Source organism: Electrophorus electricus, chromosome 15 (assembly GCF_013358815.1).
Source record: "Electrophorus electricus isolate fEleEle1 chromosome 15, fEleEle1.pri, whole genome shotgun sequence".
NCBI lineage: Eukaryota > Metazoa > Chordata > Actinopteri > Gymnotiformes > Gymnotidae > Electrophorus > Electrophorus electricus.
Window position 1 is genome coordinate 937,501 of NC_049549.1, and position 20,000 is coordinate 957,500.

Here is a 20,000-nt window from a genome sequence, read left to right on the forward strand (position 1 = left end):
AACCCCCCCTTTGTCATTCCGTTGTCACAAACCTCTATTGCTAAAACGGCCGCGATTCTCCGCATTATTTATTTAGCAAGGCGATGCTGTTGTCAGGTGCAAAACTTTTCCCCCTTTGAGTGGCGGAGTCGCTTTCGCACCCGCACTCTCCTGCTCGGCTGTTCCGCTGCGCTGAGCTGCAGATCTTTTCCCGGTAATTAGTCGCTGGGAGCGCGGGCGCGCGTGACAGCGGAGCGCCGAAGTTCCGTCATCAACTCTCTGATCTGAGCGAGGCAAATTCGAGAGCAACTTCTCCCCTCTCTCTCTCTCTCTCTCTCTCTCTCTCTCTCCCTCCCTCTCTCTCTCCCTCTCTCTCTCTCTCTCCTCTCTCTCTCTCTCTCTCTCTCTCCCTCTCTCTCTCTCTCTCTCTTTCTCTCTCTCTCTCTCTCTTTCTCTCTCTCTCGTTCTCTCGCTCATTCTGTCTCGCGCACGCACACGCTTTCATTTCACGCTGAAAGGTGTCATCCACGCCAGCGTTACACACTCATGCATATTTATATTTAGCTCTCGAGCGGGTTCGATACATTATTGTCAGCTAATTAGATGTAAGGCGCGATGGGTACAGGGAGGAAATTCATTAAAAGCGCGGGCAGTAATGACCGCGGCTGACAGTGCTGCTGTGGATGGCCGCGTGTGCCGACAGGCCCGCGGGGGGGGGGGGGGGGGGGTGTCTGTGCTCAGAAACAGACACACACTCCTCTTCTAATTAAACACCATTTCTTTGTTATTAACACCACCCGACCGAGCCTCAGCAGTGACGGCTCAACCCCTTCACATCCCCACGCTCACCCCCACCCCTCACGCTCCCGCTCTTCTGGGAGTCTTTGACCCTGGAGATCAGACCTCGTCTGGAGCGAACTCCTCACACGCTCGCCCCCGCGCAAAGCGGTTACCAGGATTTGGTGGTAAACATGGCGACACTGTCTGCCCAACGTTTGCGGGCCCCGGGCGGTACACAAATTAGATGGTTGTGGTTATGGCGGTGGATGCAGGATTAAGTCTGTGCGTCGCATACACGCTGTTTCGAAACAATGATGCGTTATGAACTGCTTAGGAACGTACGTTAAGCGCTCAGAAGTATCGTCTAAAGAAAAAAAGGACGGATGTCTTTTGTCAAGACCATAAAGAAGCGAGACATGACAGTGCACAAAAAGACTAAAGTATTTTAAACTTCAAAACACAAACCTGCACAATTAGGCTGTTTCGTAATTGCCAAGATTTATTGCCACGGGAACGGGAACGCAGAGTGTGTGATGAGCGCTTTCTAATGAAGAGCAGGCGTGGAGGGGGAGATGGATGGGAATTGACTGTGCTAGACATCCTCCTCTCACTTCGCAATCTGGCCCCGTCGAGCCTGACCCCACGCCATCGGCACTCCGACGTTTACGAGGAGGGCAGCGCCCCGGGCCACCGATGGCACCGGAGAACGCGACTCTGGGAGCGGCATGATGGTGGCAGATCGCTGCTGGTCGGCCATCCTCTGTTATGGAGGAGGCGGGGAGAGCGAGAAGGTCAGGATGTCCAGAAGAAACACCTGCTCTCCGCCAGCTGCGGTGAAGATCCGATTATACGAGCGTGAAGAAGTACCAGTAGACCGTTATCAGGCCCACAGGAGCTTACACCCTGGCAGACAATGCTAAGGCAGCTGGAAACCACTGGACATGCTTCTGTGGAAATCACCATTCCATTGTTTCATTTGAAATTTAACTGTAGTAGTTGAAGTAGTGGTTGCTTTTTTCCATTTATTTCAAATATAGGATCCTATATATGCGATGAGTGCATTCTTTATTAATATATATATATATATATATGTATATAAGTCACAAGTGTACAATGTCTCCTGCCTTTGATAAGTGGTACACATGGGCTCCAGTGACGGTTTTTTCCACTTTTGAAGGAAATTAGGGCGGACTTGTGGGGCACGGCATTTGGAGGACACGCCCGCGATTTTGTAGCCCTCCTTCTGATGCTTGCCTCTCCAGTGACAGTTTCTGCCATCTGAAACTCATATTCCCCCTACGCAGTGGGAGAACCAGAGAGAGAGGAGAGAGGAGAAAGAGAGAGAGAGAGAGAGAGAGAGAGAGAGAGAGAGAGAGAGAGGAGAAAGAGAGACAGAGAGAGAGAGGTTAGAGAGGGAGAGAGAGAGAGAATGAGAGAGGTACATTAGAAAAAAAAAGAGGAGCAAACCACATCTGGCATTTCCCATCACTGCTGCATATGGGTACCATCACAGATACTTCTTACAGATCTCCATGGTTACGTCACTTTCCACCCAATCAGATGCCAGAAAGGGCAGTGGTGTGAGGAGGGGTGGAGACAGCGTAGTGTCATCCTCCCCCAAGAAGAATTTACATGCCTTTAATTACTGAGCGACCCGAGACGGCTTCCGCAAACCTTAAAATAGGGGTGCTCCTGACCTTTGCCTGACCTCCCCTGGTGGTGATGTAGTCATTAAGTGCTGAGGCACTGAGCCAGCCACACCAACATTTGCCCGAGAAGTCCATTAACCCAAAGAGTTAGAGACAGACGCAGTAACAGAGCACATCTAAGCTCGCGCAGCACATCCGCAGTGGAGAAACTTCTAGACCTGACAGGGCCCACGGGGAGACTTCACACGCACACCATCTTTTCTTCAAAAGAAGTCTTTCTTGATGGACCCAGGTGCCAGACACGGGACACGTGGCCTGTATTACCCTTCATCATGCCGCCCCCCCCCGCGTCCTGTAACGCTGTGCTCTCTTCTTGGCCAGGGCGGACCTACAACGACCTGAACCAGTACCCCGTCTTCCCCTGGGTCCTCACCAACTACGAGACTGAGGCGTTGGACCTCACCGTGCCTGGCAACTTCAGGGATCTATCCAAGGTACGTGCTGTCACGCAGCAATCGCGCAAAACCCTCAGACATCGTAACGGCATGATATTTCTGACCCATCATAACGTCAGGAAGCACATTTCTGACTGCTGGATGTGGCATATGGTGTAAAAACATTGATGAAAATCATACATTTGCATTTTTTACAGATGGGAGATTTGTAGTGAACTAGTGACGTAGTGATTGTTCACCGAGCAATAATAGTACGTGTGTGGCTCACTGGAACTATGCAGTTTGCTTTGCGTAGAACATAAAAAGATGCGTGTTGCAAAGGGGAAAAAATAAATAAAAAATTCAGTAACCATCCAAGTCCGTCTGTGCTGTACACGCTTGCGTGCGGGTTGGCCCGTAACTCCATCTCCATGGCTGCGTGTGGGCTGGGGTCACCTGTCTGCCAGCTGGACTGGGGGCAGGTCCTAACAGGAGCCAGGAAACCAAAACCTAACAGATGTATAACAGGGATATGTGTGAAACTCCACTCTTATTGGGCTGTAAGCATAACCAAGGCTGTCAATTGGAAGCCAGCTCTGTGACTGTAGTCCAGGATGGACTGATGGAGTTCCATACATATCCACCCATACATTACCCTTGACGTTTATGTAATAGCTACAGTGTTTTGAGAGCATACTTTTTGCATTGCGATTTGCATTTGTAGCACTGTGCCGAGAGGTCGTCCACAGTAGCGCACGCTTGTTATGTGACCGGCAAATATTGCGTGGGTAGCTGTTGTTGTAGTCTAAAGAAAAACAGACTTTCTCACTGATTTATACGTAGATGTACATTGCAAGAAAGAATCTTTCATCTTGGTGTCTTAAGCCTGTATGAAGTGCAGACTGATGCTAGTAGTGGAGTTGCACTTCACATCTGGATTCGGTCAGAATTAGAACCAGGTGACTCCTTCATGTTGTCTGTATTCCTTTATCTCTTCATTAACCACTCAGACCTTCAGGGTTTTTTATCGCGTACTCTGCACTCGTTCAGAACCACTCTCGTTCTTTCGTTCTCACCGACTCTCTCCTGTTTCTGCTTGAGGCTTGCAGCTTACAAGCTCACTGACCTGAAAGCAATCACATTCCTGTGTGAGCATGCTCTCTCGCTCTCTCACTCCCTCTCTCTCTCTCTCTCTCTCTCTCTCTCTTGGCCTGTCTTTCCCTCCTTCCCTTTCTCTCTCTCCCTGTCCCTCTCCATTTTATGGGGTGTTTTCCTCAGTATCTTTCGCTGCTTTCATCTGAGAATTTAGATTACTAACTACTGTAAATGATCCATTTAGGTGGCGTATACACCACTTAGCAAAATTCCCAGGGATTATAGTGGTAATGGACGCAGCCCCAAATATAGATTAAGGGGAACCTACAATAAATAGACCATAACTGTTAATCCTGGGAGTCCTCCATTTGAAAGTATTATATCTGCATAGGCACTCTTCCAAGCCGTGTTTTATGTGTGTGGATGTGGGTGTGTGCATGTGCGTGCGTGTGTGTGTGTGTGTGCGTGCGTGCGTGTGTGTGTGTGCGTGCGTGTGTGTGTGTGTGTGTGTGTGTGTGTGTGTGTGTGTATGCGATGTGTGCGAGACACCCGGGGGCCAGGTGGGCAAAGGAGAAGCCCCCTGGCCTGTGGAAGACACTGATGCATTGTAATGTATTCGTGGTGACACTCTCCCCATGCGGTTTGGCAGCTTGAGCTGCCTTCATTAGCAGGAGCCAAGCAGCCGCGGCCCCCTGACGCGTGTCCTTGGCCAGCGTGGGGCTCGCGCCTCCCAAAGTTCACCACTGCTGGAGCAGAAAGGAGAGACACCGCCCCACCCTCCCTGGTGTTCAATAATGTATGGAACAGCTAGCTGCACACATTTTAGTTGCGTGCGTGTGTTGGTTTTGTGGCATTTGTGAGAATTTCACCTTTTTTATCCTGTGTGTGTGTACATGTACTTGAAAACTGGTCCCATCACGTATACAGACGTAAGTAATATAAACAGATATAGTGTGTGCTAGAATTAAGAGTATTTCATCTAAAGCGAACTGGGGAATCAGGAGACGTAACACACGTGTGTTAATCACTCCATAACTGGTTTATGGCTGTTCCATTCGAGCCAAACAGCAGCTCCTGTGCTGTTCCGTGCAAACACCCGCCTGGGAAAACAGGAGGCGTTTGCCGCTCGTCGCCGCCGGCTCCCGCACCGTGCCTGGCAGGAAGCTGCCGCCTGTGCCAGCCTGATGAGGCGTACCCGTGCCGTAATCCGGCTGGAAACCACACTGGGAACCACACCCACGATCACCTCGCCCAAGCACGGACTCGACCAGGAGAGCGAGTCCACGCCAGCGCCTGTGTGCGCCGCGCCCCGAGGCTGAGACTAGTGCATTTCTGCGTGACAGTTGCGTTTGAGCGGTAGACGGAATTATCGGAAACTGATGATTGTTTCCCTCTTGATGGACAGGTGGTTGATAGGGAAGGGAGTCGTCTCACTCACAGCCGTTAACCGGTGATCACGTGCCAGCTCTCCACTGGGCATTGCCCGCCACCTGCTTTTTCGGCCGCAATTACGCACGTCCATCGACTTCTTTTGCGCCGCCCTGACGGGAAATTAGATGAGACGTCTCCGTCTTAAACTTCTGGCGAAGGCGAGAGGAGCAAAACCACGAGATGTCAGCAGGTGTAATTACGCGAGTTTTGCAAGTCCAATGCCGTGAGATCACACCGTTCACATGAAAACAGATCCCCTCGGATTATGCCATGCTAACACCATTAGACCCGAAATACAGACTGTCGCAGCAAATCTAATATATTATGAGTTACTGCAGGTTGTTTTTCTTTGTGGCACAAACGGTCGTGGAAAGGTGACACTTTATATGAGACATTAGTGTCTGAAGTTGAAACTAAAACTTCTTTTTTGCACTTTCTCTTGTCGTGTTTTGTCGGGTTTTTTAAACCCGCCTGACACTAACTCGCTGTCACAGAAATTCCCACTTCACAGCCAGGCATCAGTCCCGCACTAAGGAAGCTTCCTGGGCATCCTGACCAAGTTCGACTCCTTGAACGTCCTCCGTATTTCCTCTGAATTCACACACTTGCGCGCGCACACACACACTTTTTTGAATCTGCTTTGTTTCGCCTTGCAGGAAGCTTGATTACATTAAACTGAAGCTGCATTCTGCTCTTCCTCCCTGGGTTGACGGTGCCGGGGGCGAGAGTGTGTTGTCCCCCTGACAACCCGCTGCTACCGCGCTGCACCCTAATGCAGTTTCCTCTGAAATATGAAACGATGGAGGCACATTTCCTCTGGCAAGCAGAAGAGATATAACCTCCCCTTCTCCCCAAGCGAGGCGGCATTCTCTATCCTTACTCCCATATTTGGGGACCGACCCCAAGATTCTAATTGTTCTTGAAGACAGCGATGAAACAAGCACTCAAAAACCAGAAGGGTTAGTTGTGATGGTTGCCGCAGCTGGGTGAGGTGTCCGTATATTTTATGAGCTTCACATTTCGAAGACACCTTAGGCAATTTGTTGAGTCAACGTGGCCCTTATTTTGACAAGGCAGGATTAAAATCCTTTAACTCCTCAGTCCAGCTAAAGCGTAATGAATACTTAGGTTTGACTCAAGCTTGTGACTGTTTTGTTTTGGCTTTTTTTTTTGCTTTGTTTGTTTGTTTGTTTGTTTGTTTGTTTTGCTTGTTTTTAATCTTCCCAGGCTAAAAACCCGTTTATATTGTCAACATCTCAAAAATGTTTCCGGGCGTTGGAAAGCTGGGATCTGTGCTTGGGCAGTAGATGTATGTGAATTGTTTTTTTATGAGACACGAGGTTAAGCATCTCTCCCTAAGATGGAGAATTTGACAGACTAAAGGGATGCTTAGGTATTCTTTATGGGCCTCTAAATCTTCCATCCTCCATACTGCGGGGACTGTTTTATTGTCTGCTAATGAGCTTATTTATATTGCCTTCTCAGTCTGTGGGTATTGTGTTAGTGTGTGAAAAGGTTTGTCCAAATCAACTAACATGAGAAAACAAGCCATAATTTCAAATACACCCTCAAAGGCAAAGAATACGTTCGGCATCTTTATCTCCAGTCTCTTCAAACTGTACGCCGTTAATGCCAGGCGTAACACGGGTGGTGTTTCAGGGAGCCTTTTGGCCATTATTAAGGTCATTGCATCATTTGTGAAGGTGCTGTGGGGTAGAACCTGAAGGCTTAACGAACGCCAGCCTGAGGGACCTTCAGTCTGCCTCTTCGTCAACTGCCAAAGAGACTTTAGACAGTAGACTTTTCACTCAGGAATTCCAATCAACATCGTGCTGTACATTCAAGTAAAATAATTTTTAAAAAATCTGGCTAGCATGTGCACTACGCACATTTCTCAGTCCTTGTGCTTCAAGAGAACTGAACCATCGAACGCCCTCGAAGCGGTCCTTTCCTTGCCCACGTCCAGCCTGAACGTCGGCGCTAGGCGTGAGGGAGCGGTACGGGGCTCGGCATGGCAGCCGCGCTGCGTCTCCGGAGAAATTCCCGCTAAGCAAGCCAGTTGTGGAAAATCCCCGCTCTCTCTTCGAGGCACATTCCCAAGAGACTCCAAATCAAGACAATTACACGCCTCGAGCCCCGCTGCCGTCTTAGATAAGCGCACCCAGCATGTCACTGCATTTGGAAGGGGGAGTGATAAGCCACGCATTTTCCAAATCTCCACTCACTCACGGTTATGCATGCAAGATGCTATATGGGCTTTTAGACACCAAGATTTAACTATGTATTGAACAGATGTATTTACATAGATTTAACTATGTAATGGACAGACTTATTTACATTGATTTATGTAACGGACATTTATTTGCATAATTTGTTTTGTTCGTAATTCAGATGGAGACGTTTGTAAGTCATATTGAAAGGAATCCCTTTTTTTCTGAAGTCTACGTGGACTCATTAGACAACCACTTCATTCCCAATGGAAAATATTCACAACTTATTTATTTATGACAAGCTTGGCTCTATTGGAAACAGAAAACACATTTCACACCAGAACCAATATTTCCCTGGTTAGCTTGGCCTCATGCTTGCAATGATGTGAACCGCTTATGCATACGGGCTTGTTCTACTAAGAGCCTTTTTACAGAGTGCGAGACTTCCTGTGGCTTGCTGACCAATCAGAATCCATCCTGGACATCACACGGCAGGTCATTAACAGCCCATAAATCCCAGCCAGCGTCCGTGCACCCGGCTCTCGCTTTGGGCCAGCCGTGCTAACGCTGGTGTGGATGGTCATTAAAAAGGGAAGAAACCGAGAGGGGGAGCGGAAGAAGTTCCAGCAGTGAGGGGAAATGTTCTGTGGGAGAATTTACTCTGTAGGGGTCATTCTTTCATTTCTGAGGAAGAATAATTGGATACTTCATGAGAACAGAAATGTCCCTTCCGAACCATTCTGGTTACTTTTTTAGTAAGTTTTCTTAATTCTTTTGTCTCCGTTTGATGTTTTTGTAGTTCCTTTAGTCTTATTTTACACACCAGTGCCATTATCTTCAAGGATGGGCCCTTTTCCCACCTCACATCCTGGAAAAATAGCTGTTTTGTGCTTTGGCCACTTGCTGGCCCTCACCTGGCCGGCACAAGCACCACGGCCTGCCCTCCTTAGTTCTGGCTGGCGTGTCCGAGTCCTCCGAAGGAATCCCAGTGCACCGCAGCTCCTGAGAGCCCGAGGACTATTGATTGCTCTGCACGACTTGCTCCCGCACACACACTGACACTGAGTGTATTATTATTGACCGACTGCATTCTACCGAGGCTGCACTGCTACCGCTGGCAACTGAAAAGGCTTAGAAGCCAATTTGTCCTGCTCTAAAGGACTTTTAATGAAGTATTCACAGGGTCTGCACTGTAAGGCTCTCGGGGACATGAAACAAACATTGTTGTGGCGTGGCAGGAGCCAATTAGCCACTGCTTCTAGAACGAGGCCTCCCTCCACCCATTCATCCAAACAAATATGCGTGTTGGGTATGCTGCCTTACCTACCTGTACTCACAGAGCCGCGCTATATACGAGTTTGTGTCCACTTTGCATATCTCACTATGTGATGGAGCCAAGATGTGCTTCCGTGATGATTCCTCATCTATAAAGTTTTCCTTAATTAGCCTCGGTCCTACTCTTCTTCATTTAACGAGTCATCTCGATGTGGACGTTCAGTTGCATGCTAGGATCTCGGGACAGACGGGGGGCTTTTGCGTTCTCCTCTCTCCCCGCTTGTATCTCCAAACACCTCCTAACTGACAGCTTCTCATTGCCTTCAGCAACTTTGAAAAAGATGCTGTTTGACGTTTTAAACAAAGAAGCGGATATTTCTCTCCCTCTTACTCTCTGTTACTCTGCTTTGGGATGTATTTGGGATAATTTGTGGTGTATTTGGGATGCTTTGGGGTGTATTTTGGAATCTTTGGGTTGTATTTGGGATGTTTTGGGGTGTATTTGGTATACTTTGGGATGTATTTGGGATGCTTTGGGTTGTATTTGGGATGCTTTGGGATGTATTTGGGATGTATTTGAGATGTTCATTTGTTTTCTACATTTGTATACAAACTGCTCATGCTTCTTTTGTACAACTGGCTCAGTTGGTTCAATAAATCTTGTATTGAATTTTTGCCATATCTAAGTGGCAACAAAGTTAAAACTCAGCTGATATATTTGTCCATTCTAAAAGGGGATGACCCTTGACCTCGCCTACCCTCTGAAACCAGAAATCTGGTCAGATTAAGCAGACTGGTATGTGGGGCCGTACTGGTGGAAGCCGGATGAGTTGCAGAGCTCATAATGAAGCTACGGGCTTCCTCTGCCCTGCTACCACTGAAGTGAACATCAGACAAAAGGTTATGCTTATGACGTATTCTCGGTATAACCCTGCCCTGTTCACGCGTCCTAACAATATGCACTCCGGTGTGATTTTAAGATGAAGTAGAGTTACGGATCTTATCTGATGGTCTAAAGGTGAAATGTTGAAGGCGTATCGGAGAGCACTACGCATTTCACTCCAGATTAGGGTCACCGGGAAGTGGGATCCTCTTCAGGACTTTCCGGATGTTGTCCTAAGTTCACCTCCCATCGTTTTCACGTTTGTTTCAGATGCAGGCGTATAGTACAGATTCACTGTATGTTGACCTCTGTGCAGTGAAAGAGCTTAGCTGTTCCTGTACGGTAACCGCCCCAGACAGCATAGTAACCACTCCAGACAGCCAAACTGTTTATGTTGTGCGTAGACAGGTTTATCACCATCTATGTGTGTGTGTGTGTGTGTGTGTGTGTGTGTGTGTGTGTGTGTGTGCGTGTGTGTGTAAGGGATCTTGGGCTCCAGAGCCGAATGGAGGGCAGAGGGAATGTTTACTCTGGACAGTGTGCAGGAGTATGTAGAATCAGCAGAGGACAGCTAGCGTGGAGCTGGGTGGATGTACACAGTGTAAATAGGGTCAGATGAGGTTAAGCCAGGCCAGATTACCTGTTACCTTTAGCCAGAGTACTTTAGATTTCCGCACACACACACACACAAATACACACGCACACACATGCACGCATGCACACGCGCACACACACGCACACACAGATGTGCGTGCACATTCATACACATGCATGCATACACACCCGCAGACACAAACACAAGCACACACGAACAAAACAGCTGCATGTATATACAGCGCACTCCCATAAAGACCCACACACATGCGCGCACACACATTGTAGACATGTATACTGTTACGAAGCCTGTTGTTAAGCTCACTTACAAATCACACGTTCACACGACGTATACAAACCGTATCCGCCAATGCACTTTAGGGTCTCCGCAAAGTCTTAAACCTGCTGAGGGCAGGGGATTGTAACAGGGTGTGACAGACAGACCCCAGCGTAGTGTCCAGTCGCACAGCTAATAGGCATCTGCATAGTCTCTCCCATCAAACATTCATAAAGGCTGCACAGCACGAACGCACGCACACACACGCCGTGCTGTCTCGATGTCTCCACAGCCCTCGGTACATGCTTGCGTTGGTGCGTTACTTGCTCCAGCTCTTATGAGGCGCCCTTCATCTTTACGTGCACGGTAAAAAGGACACGGTGTTTGTCCATGTAACAGCTAACGTATAAAGCCTTGTTTGGGTTAAGTGACAAAACTTGAGATTTTTAAGGCCAGTAAGGTTTTCAGCTGGAGCAGAAAGTCTGCACAAGTTTTGTTCCAGGTGCACCACCATGGAGAAAGAATTACAAATCGGTATTAGAATTTTACTTCAGTTTCTAGACATAATTTGGTAAATAGTTATTATTTATTAAATTATGTATTTATTATATCCAGTGTCTAAATAATTAATTCACATAACCACACTAATATAAATAGTGACTTATTCATTCATATTTTGCAACTAAAATATCTTCAATCCCCTTTTTTGCTTCTGTTCTCTCCAGCCAATCGGAGCTCTGAACCCAAAGCGTGCAGTGTTCTACGTGGAGCACTATGAATCATGGGACGAGGAGACGCCGCCCTGCCACTACAGCACTCACTACTCGACCGCGGCCGCCGCCCTCCACTGGCTGGTCAGAATAGTAAGTCCTTGATGTAATGCGCTGCAGCCTGTAAACCTCAGCCTGACCCTTGGGTAGTTAGGACATTGGGTATAACAGTATCCACAGCAAAAATAATGTCCTGCTCCAGACGAATAAACATGAGGGTAGTTGACCACAAGACGACTGGATAGTGGGATTCCTTTTATGTAGTCTGCTGATTGCGCTCCAGTGGAAAAAGTTTGCTTATCATAGAAGGAATATTTCCCTGCGACAACGTTGTCACAGGGACGTTGTAAAAATCGTTTAGACGATCAGGGATTTATTAGGATGTAAACTATGTATTGCTAACCTCTAAATGTACAGGGCAGTAAACCACACAAAAATGGTACGGTGAGTCATTTTTTAAAATGTCATACCTGTGGTTCAGAATACACTAAAATGTTGACCCCTTTAACATAGCATATGGATGATATCTTGAATGGGAAAGCCCAAGGTCTCGTACCGCAGCACACGAGACCTGCGTAGGGAGCCAGGGGTCCTCATGTTTCCGGAGCGGTCGCGACGGCCTGCGTGCTTCAGCAGCACGCCTCGTGACGTTTTGCAATGCTGAGCCGAGGCTCTACCAGCGCCATGCCAAGCCTGACAATCGGGACCGATTCGAGTTCCGCTCCAGAGGGCCCCCGCGGGCGCCTTTCACGGTCTGTTAAGCCCAGGTTCGGGGGGCGGGCTAAAGAGGCCAGCGGCGTGCCCCGCTGGCCGCTGCGAACACTCCCGTGACACTCCGTGAATGAAGATGACCACATACAGCCATCCAGCCCACCTGCTGTCCTAAAGCAAGACCACCCTTGTATCAACATATACTGAAGATGTCTTGTTCATATCATATACTTATGTACAATATAAATACCAATTACTACTTATATATTATATGAATGCTCATTTTCTTACAGTAGACATTATAGCAACTGAAAAGGTGCAATTTTGCTGCCATAAATATATTTACAACAAAATGTACGCTTTAGTTTCTTTTGTTTCAGACATATTCCGAATTAATAAACTTTGTAATTGGCTCTCCTCTGGCAGGCAGCAGCTCTGGGCTGATGATGTCTGGGAGTGTCGTGATGGCTCTTAAGTCAGCTTGAGTGAGACTGCAGTCACATGCTTTCTCCCTCACTGCCTCTTCCTGCCTGTGTGTGTCACTCGCGCCCGGAATGATATGAGCCAATTAGAGCCAGAGTTCTGCTCCTCAACCAACAGGCCACATTCAGTAATTAATTCTGCCCGAGGCACTGTTAGCGTAAATGAGAAGAGGGGGGTGAGAGGTGGGGGTGTGGGTGGGGGTGTGGGTGGGGGGGGCGCTAAGTCTCCATAATCTGACAGATGTGTCCTCCACATTGAGATGTTTATGCAAACGCAACGCTTCCCCGAGCTTCCCGGCGCGCTCGGATATGTGATTGCGTCAAATTACCATACGGATGAATTCGGATTTCGCTTTGCTGGTGTTTGTGTTGCAGAATAATATTAGTTTCCCAGGGAAAAAAAAACAAAAAACAACAACCCCTCTGCAGATTTGTCCAAACAAGTGGTTAATTATCAAGTCAGGAACGGGGGAATGGAATGCGTCCCGCGTCCGGCGCCGCTTCCTCCGTGGCCTGTGGGTTCGGGGCCCCAGGATGCCGGACATTCACCACATGTGCCCCTGTGTGTCCCCGTGTTTTTGTGAACAGGAGCCGTACACCACCTTCTTCCTCAGCACCAACAGCAACAAGTTCGAGCACCCGGACCGCACGTTCTCGGGGGTGGCCCACTCCTGGAGGCACTGCCAGCGCGACACGTCCGACGTGAAGGTAAGGCCCAGAGCCCCGGTCCTCCCACCTCGACCTGTGCCACACCGTTCACTTAATAATACAGGCACACTGCTACCAGAAGGCTGTAAACCAAAGTTCACATTCTGTGTCTGAATACACCTTGAGAACCTGTGGTGACATGCCCTAACCCTGATTATTCATGTGTCTGAATTATTAACACCCTCTGAATCCTGTGCATCACAACATATTCACCAATCGGACCCTCGCTTCACTGCACGCCTGTGGGGCAGGTCGCGGTGAGACCCTCACCCCCCGCTCCCACCCCCTGCTCTGTGTCACACGGCAGGGGGCATTCGTGCTGACCTGGAAGTGTCAGACGTCTTCAGCGCAGCCGACGCAGGCGCCAGCCTCGCTCCAGGGCCAATTAATAAAGCATAAATGGTGATAGCCATTTAAAATGTTCTCCTTAACGTTCAAGTAGGGGCATTCTCCTTGGCAGAGCCTGGGGACAGCACAGAGTGACGCGTACTACAGACGAACCGCACGCAGGCCGGCTGCCTAGTGAAACTTCAACCCTGTTAAGAAACACAGGGTCCCCGCAGCCATGGGTGTGTGTGTGTGTGTGTGTGTGTGTGTGTGCATGCGCGCGGATATGATTTTACACGGCAGAAATGCTTTGCAGGTGTGTTAGGACACAAGCAGATGAGGTACATGCTGTGGTCAGAGCTAGCAGCAATCTTTTTTTCATAATGTACGCCACAAGACATATTTTTTGCCGGTGAAGGAGACCGAGTTGTTGTACATTTGGTAGAATGTTAGTAATAAGCATATCACCTCACGTCTGAGAGCACTTCGCTGGCCAGTGGACGGGTACTGGGCCTGTCTGAAGCTCGCCGGAAATTAGAGCGTTACACATCTATACCCTCCCCACGCGCTGTAGATGCGCACACACACCTCTGCATTGCGCACTGGGACGGCTGCATGTCCCGGAGGGGCCAGCCTGTGGGAAGTGCTTGCTGAGCAGTGGTCCAGTTTAAAAGGAAGCTCGTTTTGACTGAACCCCCTGTCCTCTTCATTACCCCATCCCTCCAGTAATGAGTACAAGCTGTCAGGGAAAGCTGCCTTCACGGGGACGAGACCCAAGAGAGAGCGAGAGAGAGAGAGAGAGAGAAAGAGAGGGAGCGAGAGAGAGAGAGAGAGAGAGAGAAAGTCGTTGGGAACTGAAACTGACCCAGCATGGTGTGCCCTTGCTCCGTTTCCCAAAACCCACCCCCCCACCCCCCAGCTAGCCACTGAACGGCGGCTGATACCGCGACGCCTACTACCCTGTCCGTCTGCCATTAGCTCGGCACCCGGACCGGAGTGAGCGGGAGAGAGGGAGAGAGCAAGTCGTTTTCCAACTTTCAACAATTTCCCAATGAGCTCTCCCCCCCCCCCCCCGTCGTCGCGGCGATGCCCGCTGACAGCTGCAGCAGCGGGCGTCATTAGAGCGGGCGTTGTCGAGAGTCCGCGCTGGGGTGTGATTGACTTGTCAGCCCATTACGAGGCAGTGGCAGAATTAATGGCTGGCAGCGGAGGAGGAACAGGAACAGGGATGACGCGGGCAGCCAGGATGGATGGGAGCGAGGCCGTCCATCGCCATGGCGAACCCCCCCCCCCCCAAAATACCGCCTCCACGGATAGGGTCGTCCAGTTGTCTGGACCGCTCAAGCTCCCATTCTGGTGTTGCTCCTTGCTCTGGACTTTCAGCCGAGATGGTGACAGTTAGCATCCACTGTCTGCTTCTTTTTTTTTTAGAGCTGTTATAGAGAACAACCGTGGAGGTTATTATATGGAGGTAGTCTGGAAGCTTAAGGGTTAATGGACAAATGTGCATGTTCAGTACCTAAAGCTGCACCCAATGTATGAATATCACTAAACGTCAGTGGGAAAGAAACAGCTTTACTGCTGCCATGTCCTGGGTCCTGACCCGTTTACAAACATAACACCCTCAGCTTCACCCAGCCCAGGAGCGCCTTTAAAAGAAATGTTCAAATTCACGACAACTTCCTTTAAACTTGTGAAAATACTTTGACTTGACAGGTTCGGTTGTTTGCAGGCAGGCTAACGTCATAAATGCTTTTAAACGTTTCAGAGGTGAGTGATTCTCTATGCCCGTGAAGAAGGAAGGGGTCACATTCCTCGTGTGCATACGCCCCAGCGTGCACATCCATCGCTCACAGGGCATGCTGGGTAATTCGTTAAGGGGGTGGGGTGGGGTGGGGGGGTGGGCGTGAGGTGCGGTATGTGGCAAACTGTCTGAGTGAAAGATGGTACAGGGGTTTTTTTTTTGTTGTTTGTTTTTTTACATGTCTAAGACAGAGATGCTCTTGGTTTCTCCTCTGAGCCGTGGAGTTTCAAAACAGTTGCACGACTCCCATGCACCATGTCGCCTTTATGGCTAATTTATTCGTTTCTTGTGTCATGCGTCATTGAAGCGTCAGGTGCGCCCGTGTTTACCGAGGTGCGCGTGCCGCGGTGCGGCGCGTTTGAATTAGCGTGAGCACCTGTCCCACGGACGAGTCACGCGCTCGCCGCTCCAATTCACTCACCTGTCAGGGCGGCCCGAGTGGGAAACGCAGCCTGCCCCTCACCTCTTAGGATTCTGCCCTCTTGGTTCAGTCTATTCTCACCCACTCACTGGGCTGTCTCCAATTTCTATTCTATTCTATTCTATTCCAACGGCCTGTTGCTCTGTACCAACTCTACACTTCGCTGCCTCCTCAATTCTGTTCACAGGAGCTGATCCCGGAGTTCTACTACCTGCCAGAGATGTTTGTGAACAGTAACGGCTACTGTCTGGGAGACAGGGATGACGGAACCCCCGTGTGTGACGTGGAGCTGCCAGCCTGGGCCAAGACACCCGAGGACTTTGTTAGGATCAATAGGATGGTGAGAACTCCACCCTAAAACTCCCTAAAAAAAACACCTGCCAAGCTCCACCTTAACTCTCCGCCCCAGCCTTAAATCGCCTGTCGAGAGCCTTGTCTAACAACCAGTGGATATTCAACAGGGACATGGGTTGGTGTGGTATAGCTCATACATCAGACTGGCAGCTCTAGAATCATACTATTAGACTGGGCACTCTAGAATCAGACTGGCAGCTCTAGCATGAGACTATCAGTCTGGCAGCTCTAGAATGAGACTATCAGGCTGGCCGCTCTAGAATCAGACTGGCAGCTCTAGAATGAGACTATCAGGCTGGCCGCTCTAGAATCAGACTGGCAGCTCTAGAATCAGACCAACTGCTTCCGGGCTCCACTGTCCTATGGCCCCCGCCCCCGGCACCCGTGACTCCTCATCAGGAGTTGAAGTTAATGAAGTTAAACTATTTGTTTTAAAGCCAGTGAGTATACGGCCGGCCTGTACCTGGCGGCGGTGCGTTTGGGGTCCGGCTGGGGTTGTCTGAGGACTGGACCCCCAAAAGGCCAATGGAAATGACATTTACGTTTATAGGCTTTTGGTTTTTTTCCCAACGTTGGTTTAAAGTGACCCTGCTGTGGGGTCACTCTGTGCTGCATTAAATCATCTTGATTTTACCATTGGGACGAAAGCGAAACAAAGGACAGCACGACACGACCTAGCTCCTGTTCTGATATGCTACTCTAGCACCAACCCTGACGCCGCCACTGGCATGCATAGCCGCTGTAACGTCATACGAATGTTGCCCGATATGGATTCAGCAGACGGGTGAGCAAGCGTCTCACGGCGGCCTGGACCCAGAGAGAGCTTTTGCTCCCTACAGACATGCACACGCACACCGAGTCACCCGAAGAGGGTGGGATGTCTGCATGCTGTCCATTTAGAAATGCAGGTCTGCCATTGGCTGGATGGCTTTTGAGGGAGGTACTGTTCCGCATGCGCACATACACCAATACCGAGCATCCAGATTTATGCTGGTAACTCAAATGCACTCCTGCTTTCTGTTTTTTTGCCAGTTCTTCACAATGCACACATAAGAATCATCCCTCGAGACTGTTGCAACTGTTGTGCATTTTAACAGGTTAAAATTAATGATGGAACACAATTTTCACATGCAGCGAAACAGGCTTTAGGTTTTAGGTGCCGAGCAGGTGTCTAAAGACCAGGATAGTGTTTTGTACCCTCAGTGTAAAGACCCTTACACAGTATGCAAACTGGACACGTTTATGGCCTTAACAGTCATAAACACAGAGGACACTGTTTGTTTGTTCCCTTGCTCAGAGCTACCTGAACTTCCTCTGCTAAAGATAGCGTGCACCTAGCTGAACGGGCATGCTGTGTTTTGGCCTACACTGCCCAAGGAGGGTGTGTGTGCACGCGATGTGGGAAACACGCTTGACCTTTTCAGCCGCCTTGACAGTAACGGCTGCAGTGTGTGTGTGTGTGTGTGTGTGTGTGTGCACGTGCGTGTACATGTCTTATGGAGGTGACCTTTCCTCCAGCCCCTCACAGCTGTCCTGTTCAAACGCAAACACACACACACACACACACTGATGCACACAAGCGCGTGCGCACGCACGTGGAATGTTTGTGGGCGGAGGTCCATCTGTCAGTTAAAATCAAAGGCTTCCTATAGGAGAGCCCCTTTGGGACATGATGAAATATCAGATCAGCCCCACCGAGGGCTGTTCTTGGGTGATGCTGCCAAACTTGCCCAAGCCACATGCTTCAGGGGGGAGACGCTCTCGCTCACGCTCCCCTACAACCTGTTTACACCGGAGCCCCAAGCTCTGAAATATTAACGTTGCAGAACATGCTTCAGCGGTAATGAATTTGTCATGGGGAACGTTGTCGGAGTTTCAGCGGAGGAAGTTTGTGCCGGTTGCTTGCCGGATGCGGGTTTTCTGCGGAAGGTGTGTCGGCGTTCACACGTGTGGTGTGTGGGGCGCGCCCCCCCCCCCCCCCCCCCCCCCGTGACGCCACGGTGCTGATTAGCACACGCCGCGCCGGGGCTTCTCTGCGTCTGCTCCTTCTGTCTCATCCTCCCGTTCTCCCTCTTTCATTTGGAGCCTCTCTGTCTCTCTCGTTTAATCCCTCCGTTTTCCGCCTCGTCTGTGTCGCCCCGCCCCCCCCCCCCGGCTCATCCGTTCCTCGCGCTTGTTCGCTCAGCATTGCCGTGTCTGCACGTGTCACGTTTGATTGGAGTGACATGCTCCGTGGTCAACAGTGCCCTCCTCCAGAGCAGCCCTGATGCAGGGGGGGGGGGGGCGTTCTTGCAACCTGGGCTTTGTGTGTGTGTGTGTGTGTGTGTGTGTGTGTGTGTGTGTGTGTGTGTGTGCACGTGCACGTATCTGTGCATGCATATGTAACCATGACTGTGTGTTTTTTTGTTTCTGTGTGTCTGTATTAACCTGCAAATACGTGCCCATGATTCTGTAGGTCTTTGTGCATTATGGTGCATTATTGTGCGTGCGTGTGCGTGTGCGTGCGTGTGTGTGTACGCGTGTGCAAATGTTCTTTGTTCACCATTCTTTGCATAGCTACGATATGACATCCATAAGATAAGTTTCATTGATCTTCTATAATTGTCCCTCTCAACTATCACCGTAGAGCCTCTCGATGCCTTTAAGGAAACCATCTGCAGCACAACAGTGATTTGTGACTACTGTCTCATAATGTGGGATGTATGCTGTAATAGTACTACATGACTTTGTAGAACAGAACATAAACCTATCAGGATATCAGATATCTTTGTCTTTATGAACTAACGATTCAGGTGCACTGTGGCCTGGGCGGTGAGGTGGGTGGAGCATGGGAGTGGAGGTGGGGTTTCTTAGCTGAGGCGTGTGTGGCTTGGTGTTATATACATACATACTGTAATTAGTTTAAATTAGATCCTGCTTTGTAACTAGTATAATAATTAGTATAAGTAATTAGTTTGTTAGATCCTGCTTTGTAACTAGTATAATACTTAGTATAAGTAATTAGTTTGTTAGATCCTGCTTTGTAACTAGTATAATAATTAGCATAAATAATTAGTTTGGTAATCGGTAAGTATTCGGCCGGCCTGTACCTGCCGGCGGTGCATTTGGGGTCCGGCTGGGGTTGTCTGAGGACTGGACCCCCAAAAGGCCAATGGAAATGACATTTACGTTTATAGGCTTTTGGTTTTCTTCCCAACGTTGGTGTAAAGTGACCCTGCTCTGGAATCACTCTGTGCTGTATTAAATCATCTTGATTTTACCATTGGGACGAAAGCAACACAAAACCCCAATATTTAGCCCCAATAAAATGGACTTCTTTGTAGGAATACGGTCTCTGACCCCCCCGGTGATACCACTGGAGCACACGGCCGCTGTGATGTCACACTCAGTTCTTTATGTTACAGTAATTTATGTATTTATTTGTTTGTCTGCTTGGCAATTTGAAGCAAGCAGCATGCATAGTTGTGTGAGCGCGTGACAGTGTGTATGTGTATGCATGTGTGAATGTGTGTGTGTGTGTGTGTGTGTGAGTGTGTGAGTGTGTGTGTGTATGTGTATGCATGTGTGAATGTGTGTGAGTGTGTGAGTGTGTGTGTGTATGTGTATGCATGTGTGAATGTGTGTGTGTGTGTGTGTGTGAGTGTGTGTGTGTGTGTGAGTGTGTGTGAGTGTGTGTGTATGTGTGTGAGTGTGTGTGTGTGTGAGTGAGTGAGTGTGTGTGTGAGTGTGTGTGAGTGTGTGTGTGTGTGTGTGTGTGTGTGTGTGTGAGTGTGTGTGTGTGTGTGTGAGTGTGTGTGTGTGAGTGTGTGTGTGTGG

At 49.2% G+C, this 20,000-nt stretch overlaps 1 protein-coding gene across 2 annotated transcripts in view; it reads left to right on the plus strand.

Annotated features, from left to right (window-relative positions):
- The window catches only part of nbeab (neurobeachin b), a 192,732-nt gene that overhangs the window by 152,747 nt on the left and 19,985 nt on the right, over window positions 1-20,000 (plus strand). For both annotated transcript variants that reach the window (XM_035534144.1, XM_035534143.1), the window contains 4 exons: window positions 2,790-2,902; window positions 11,333-11,470; window positions 13,159-13,278; window positions 16,018-16,170. In XM_035534144.1, the coding sequence (XP_035390037.1) occupies window positions 2,790-2,902; window positions 11,333-11,470; window positions 13,159-13,278; window positions 16,018-16,170 (524 nt within the window). The remainder of the gene's footprint in view (window positions 1-2,789; window positions 2,903-11,332; window positions 11,471-13,158; window positions 13,279-16,017; window positions 16,171-20,000) is intronic.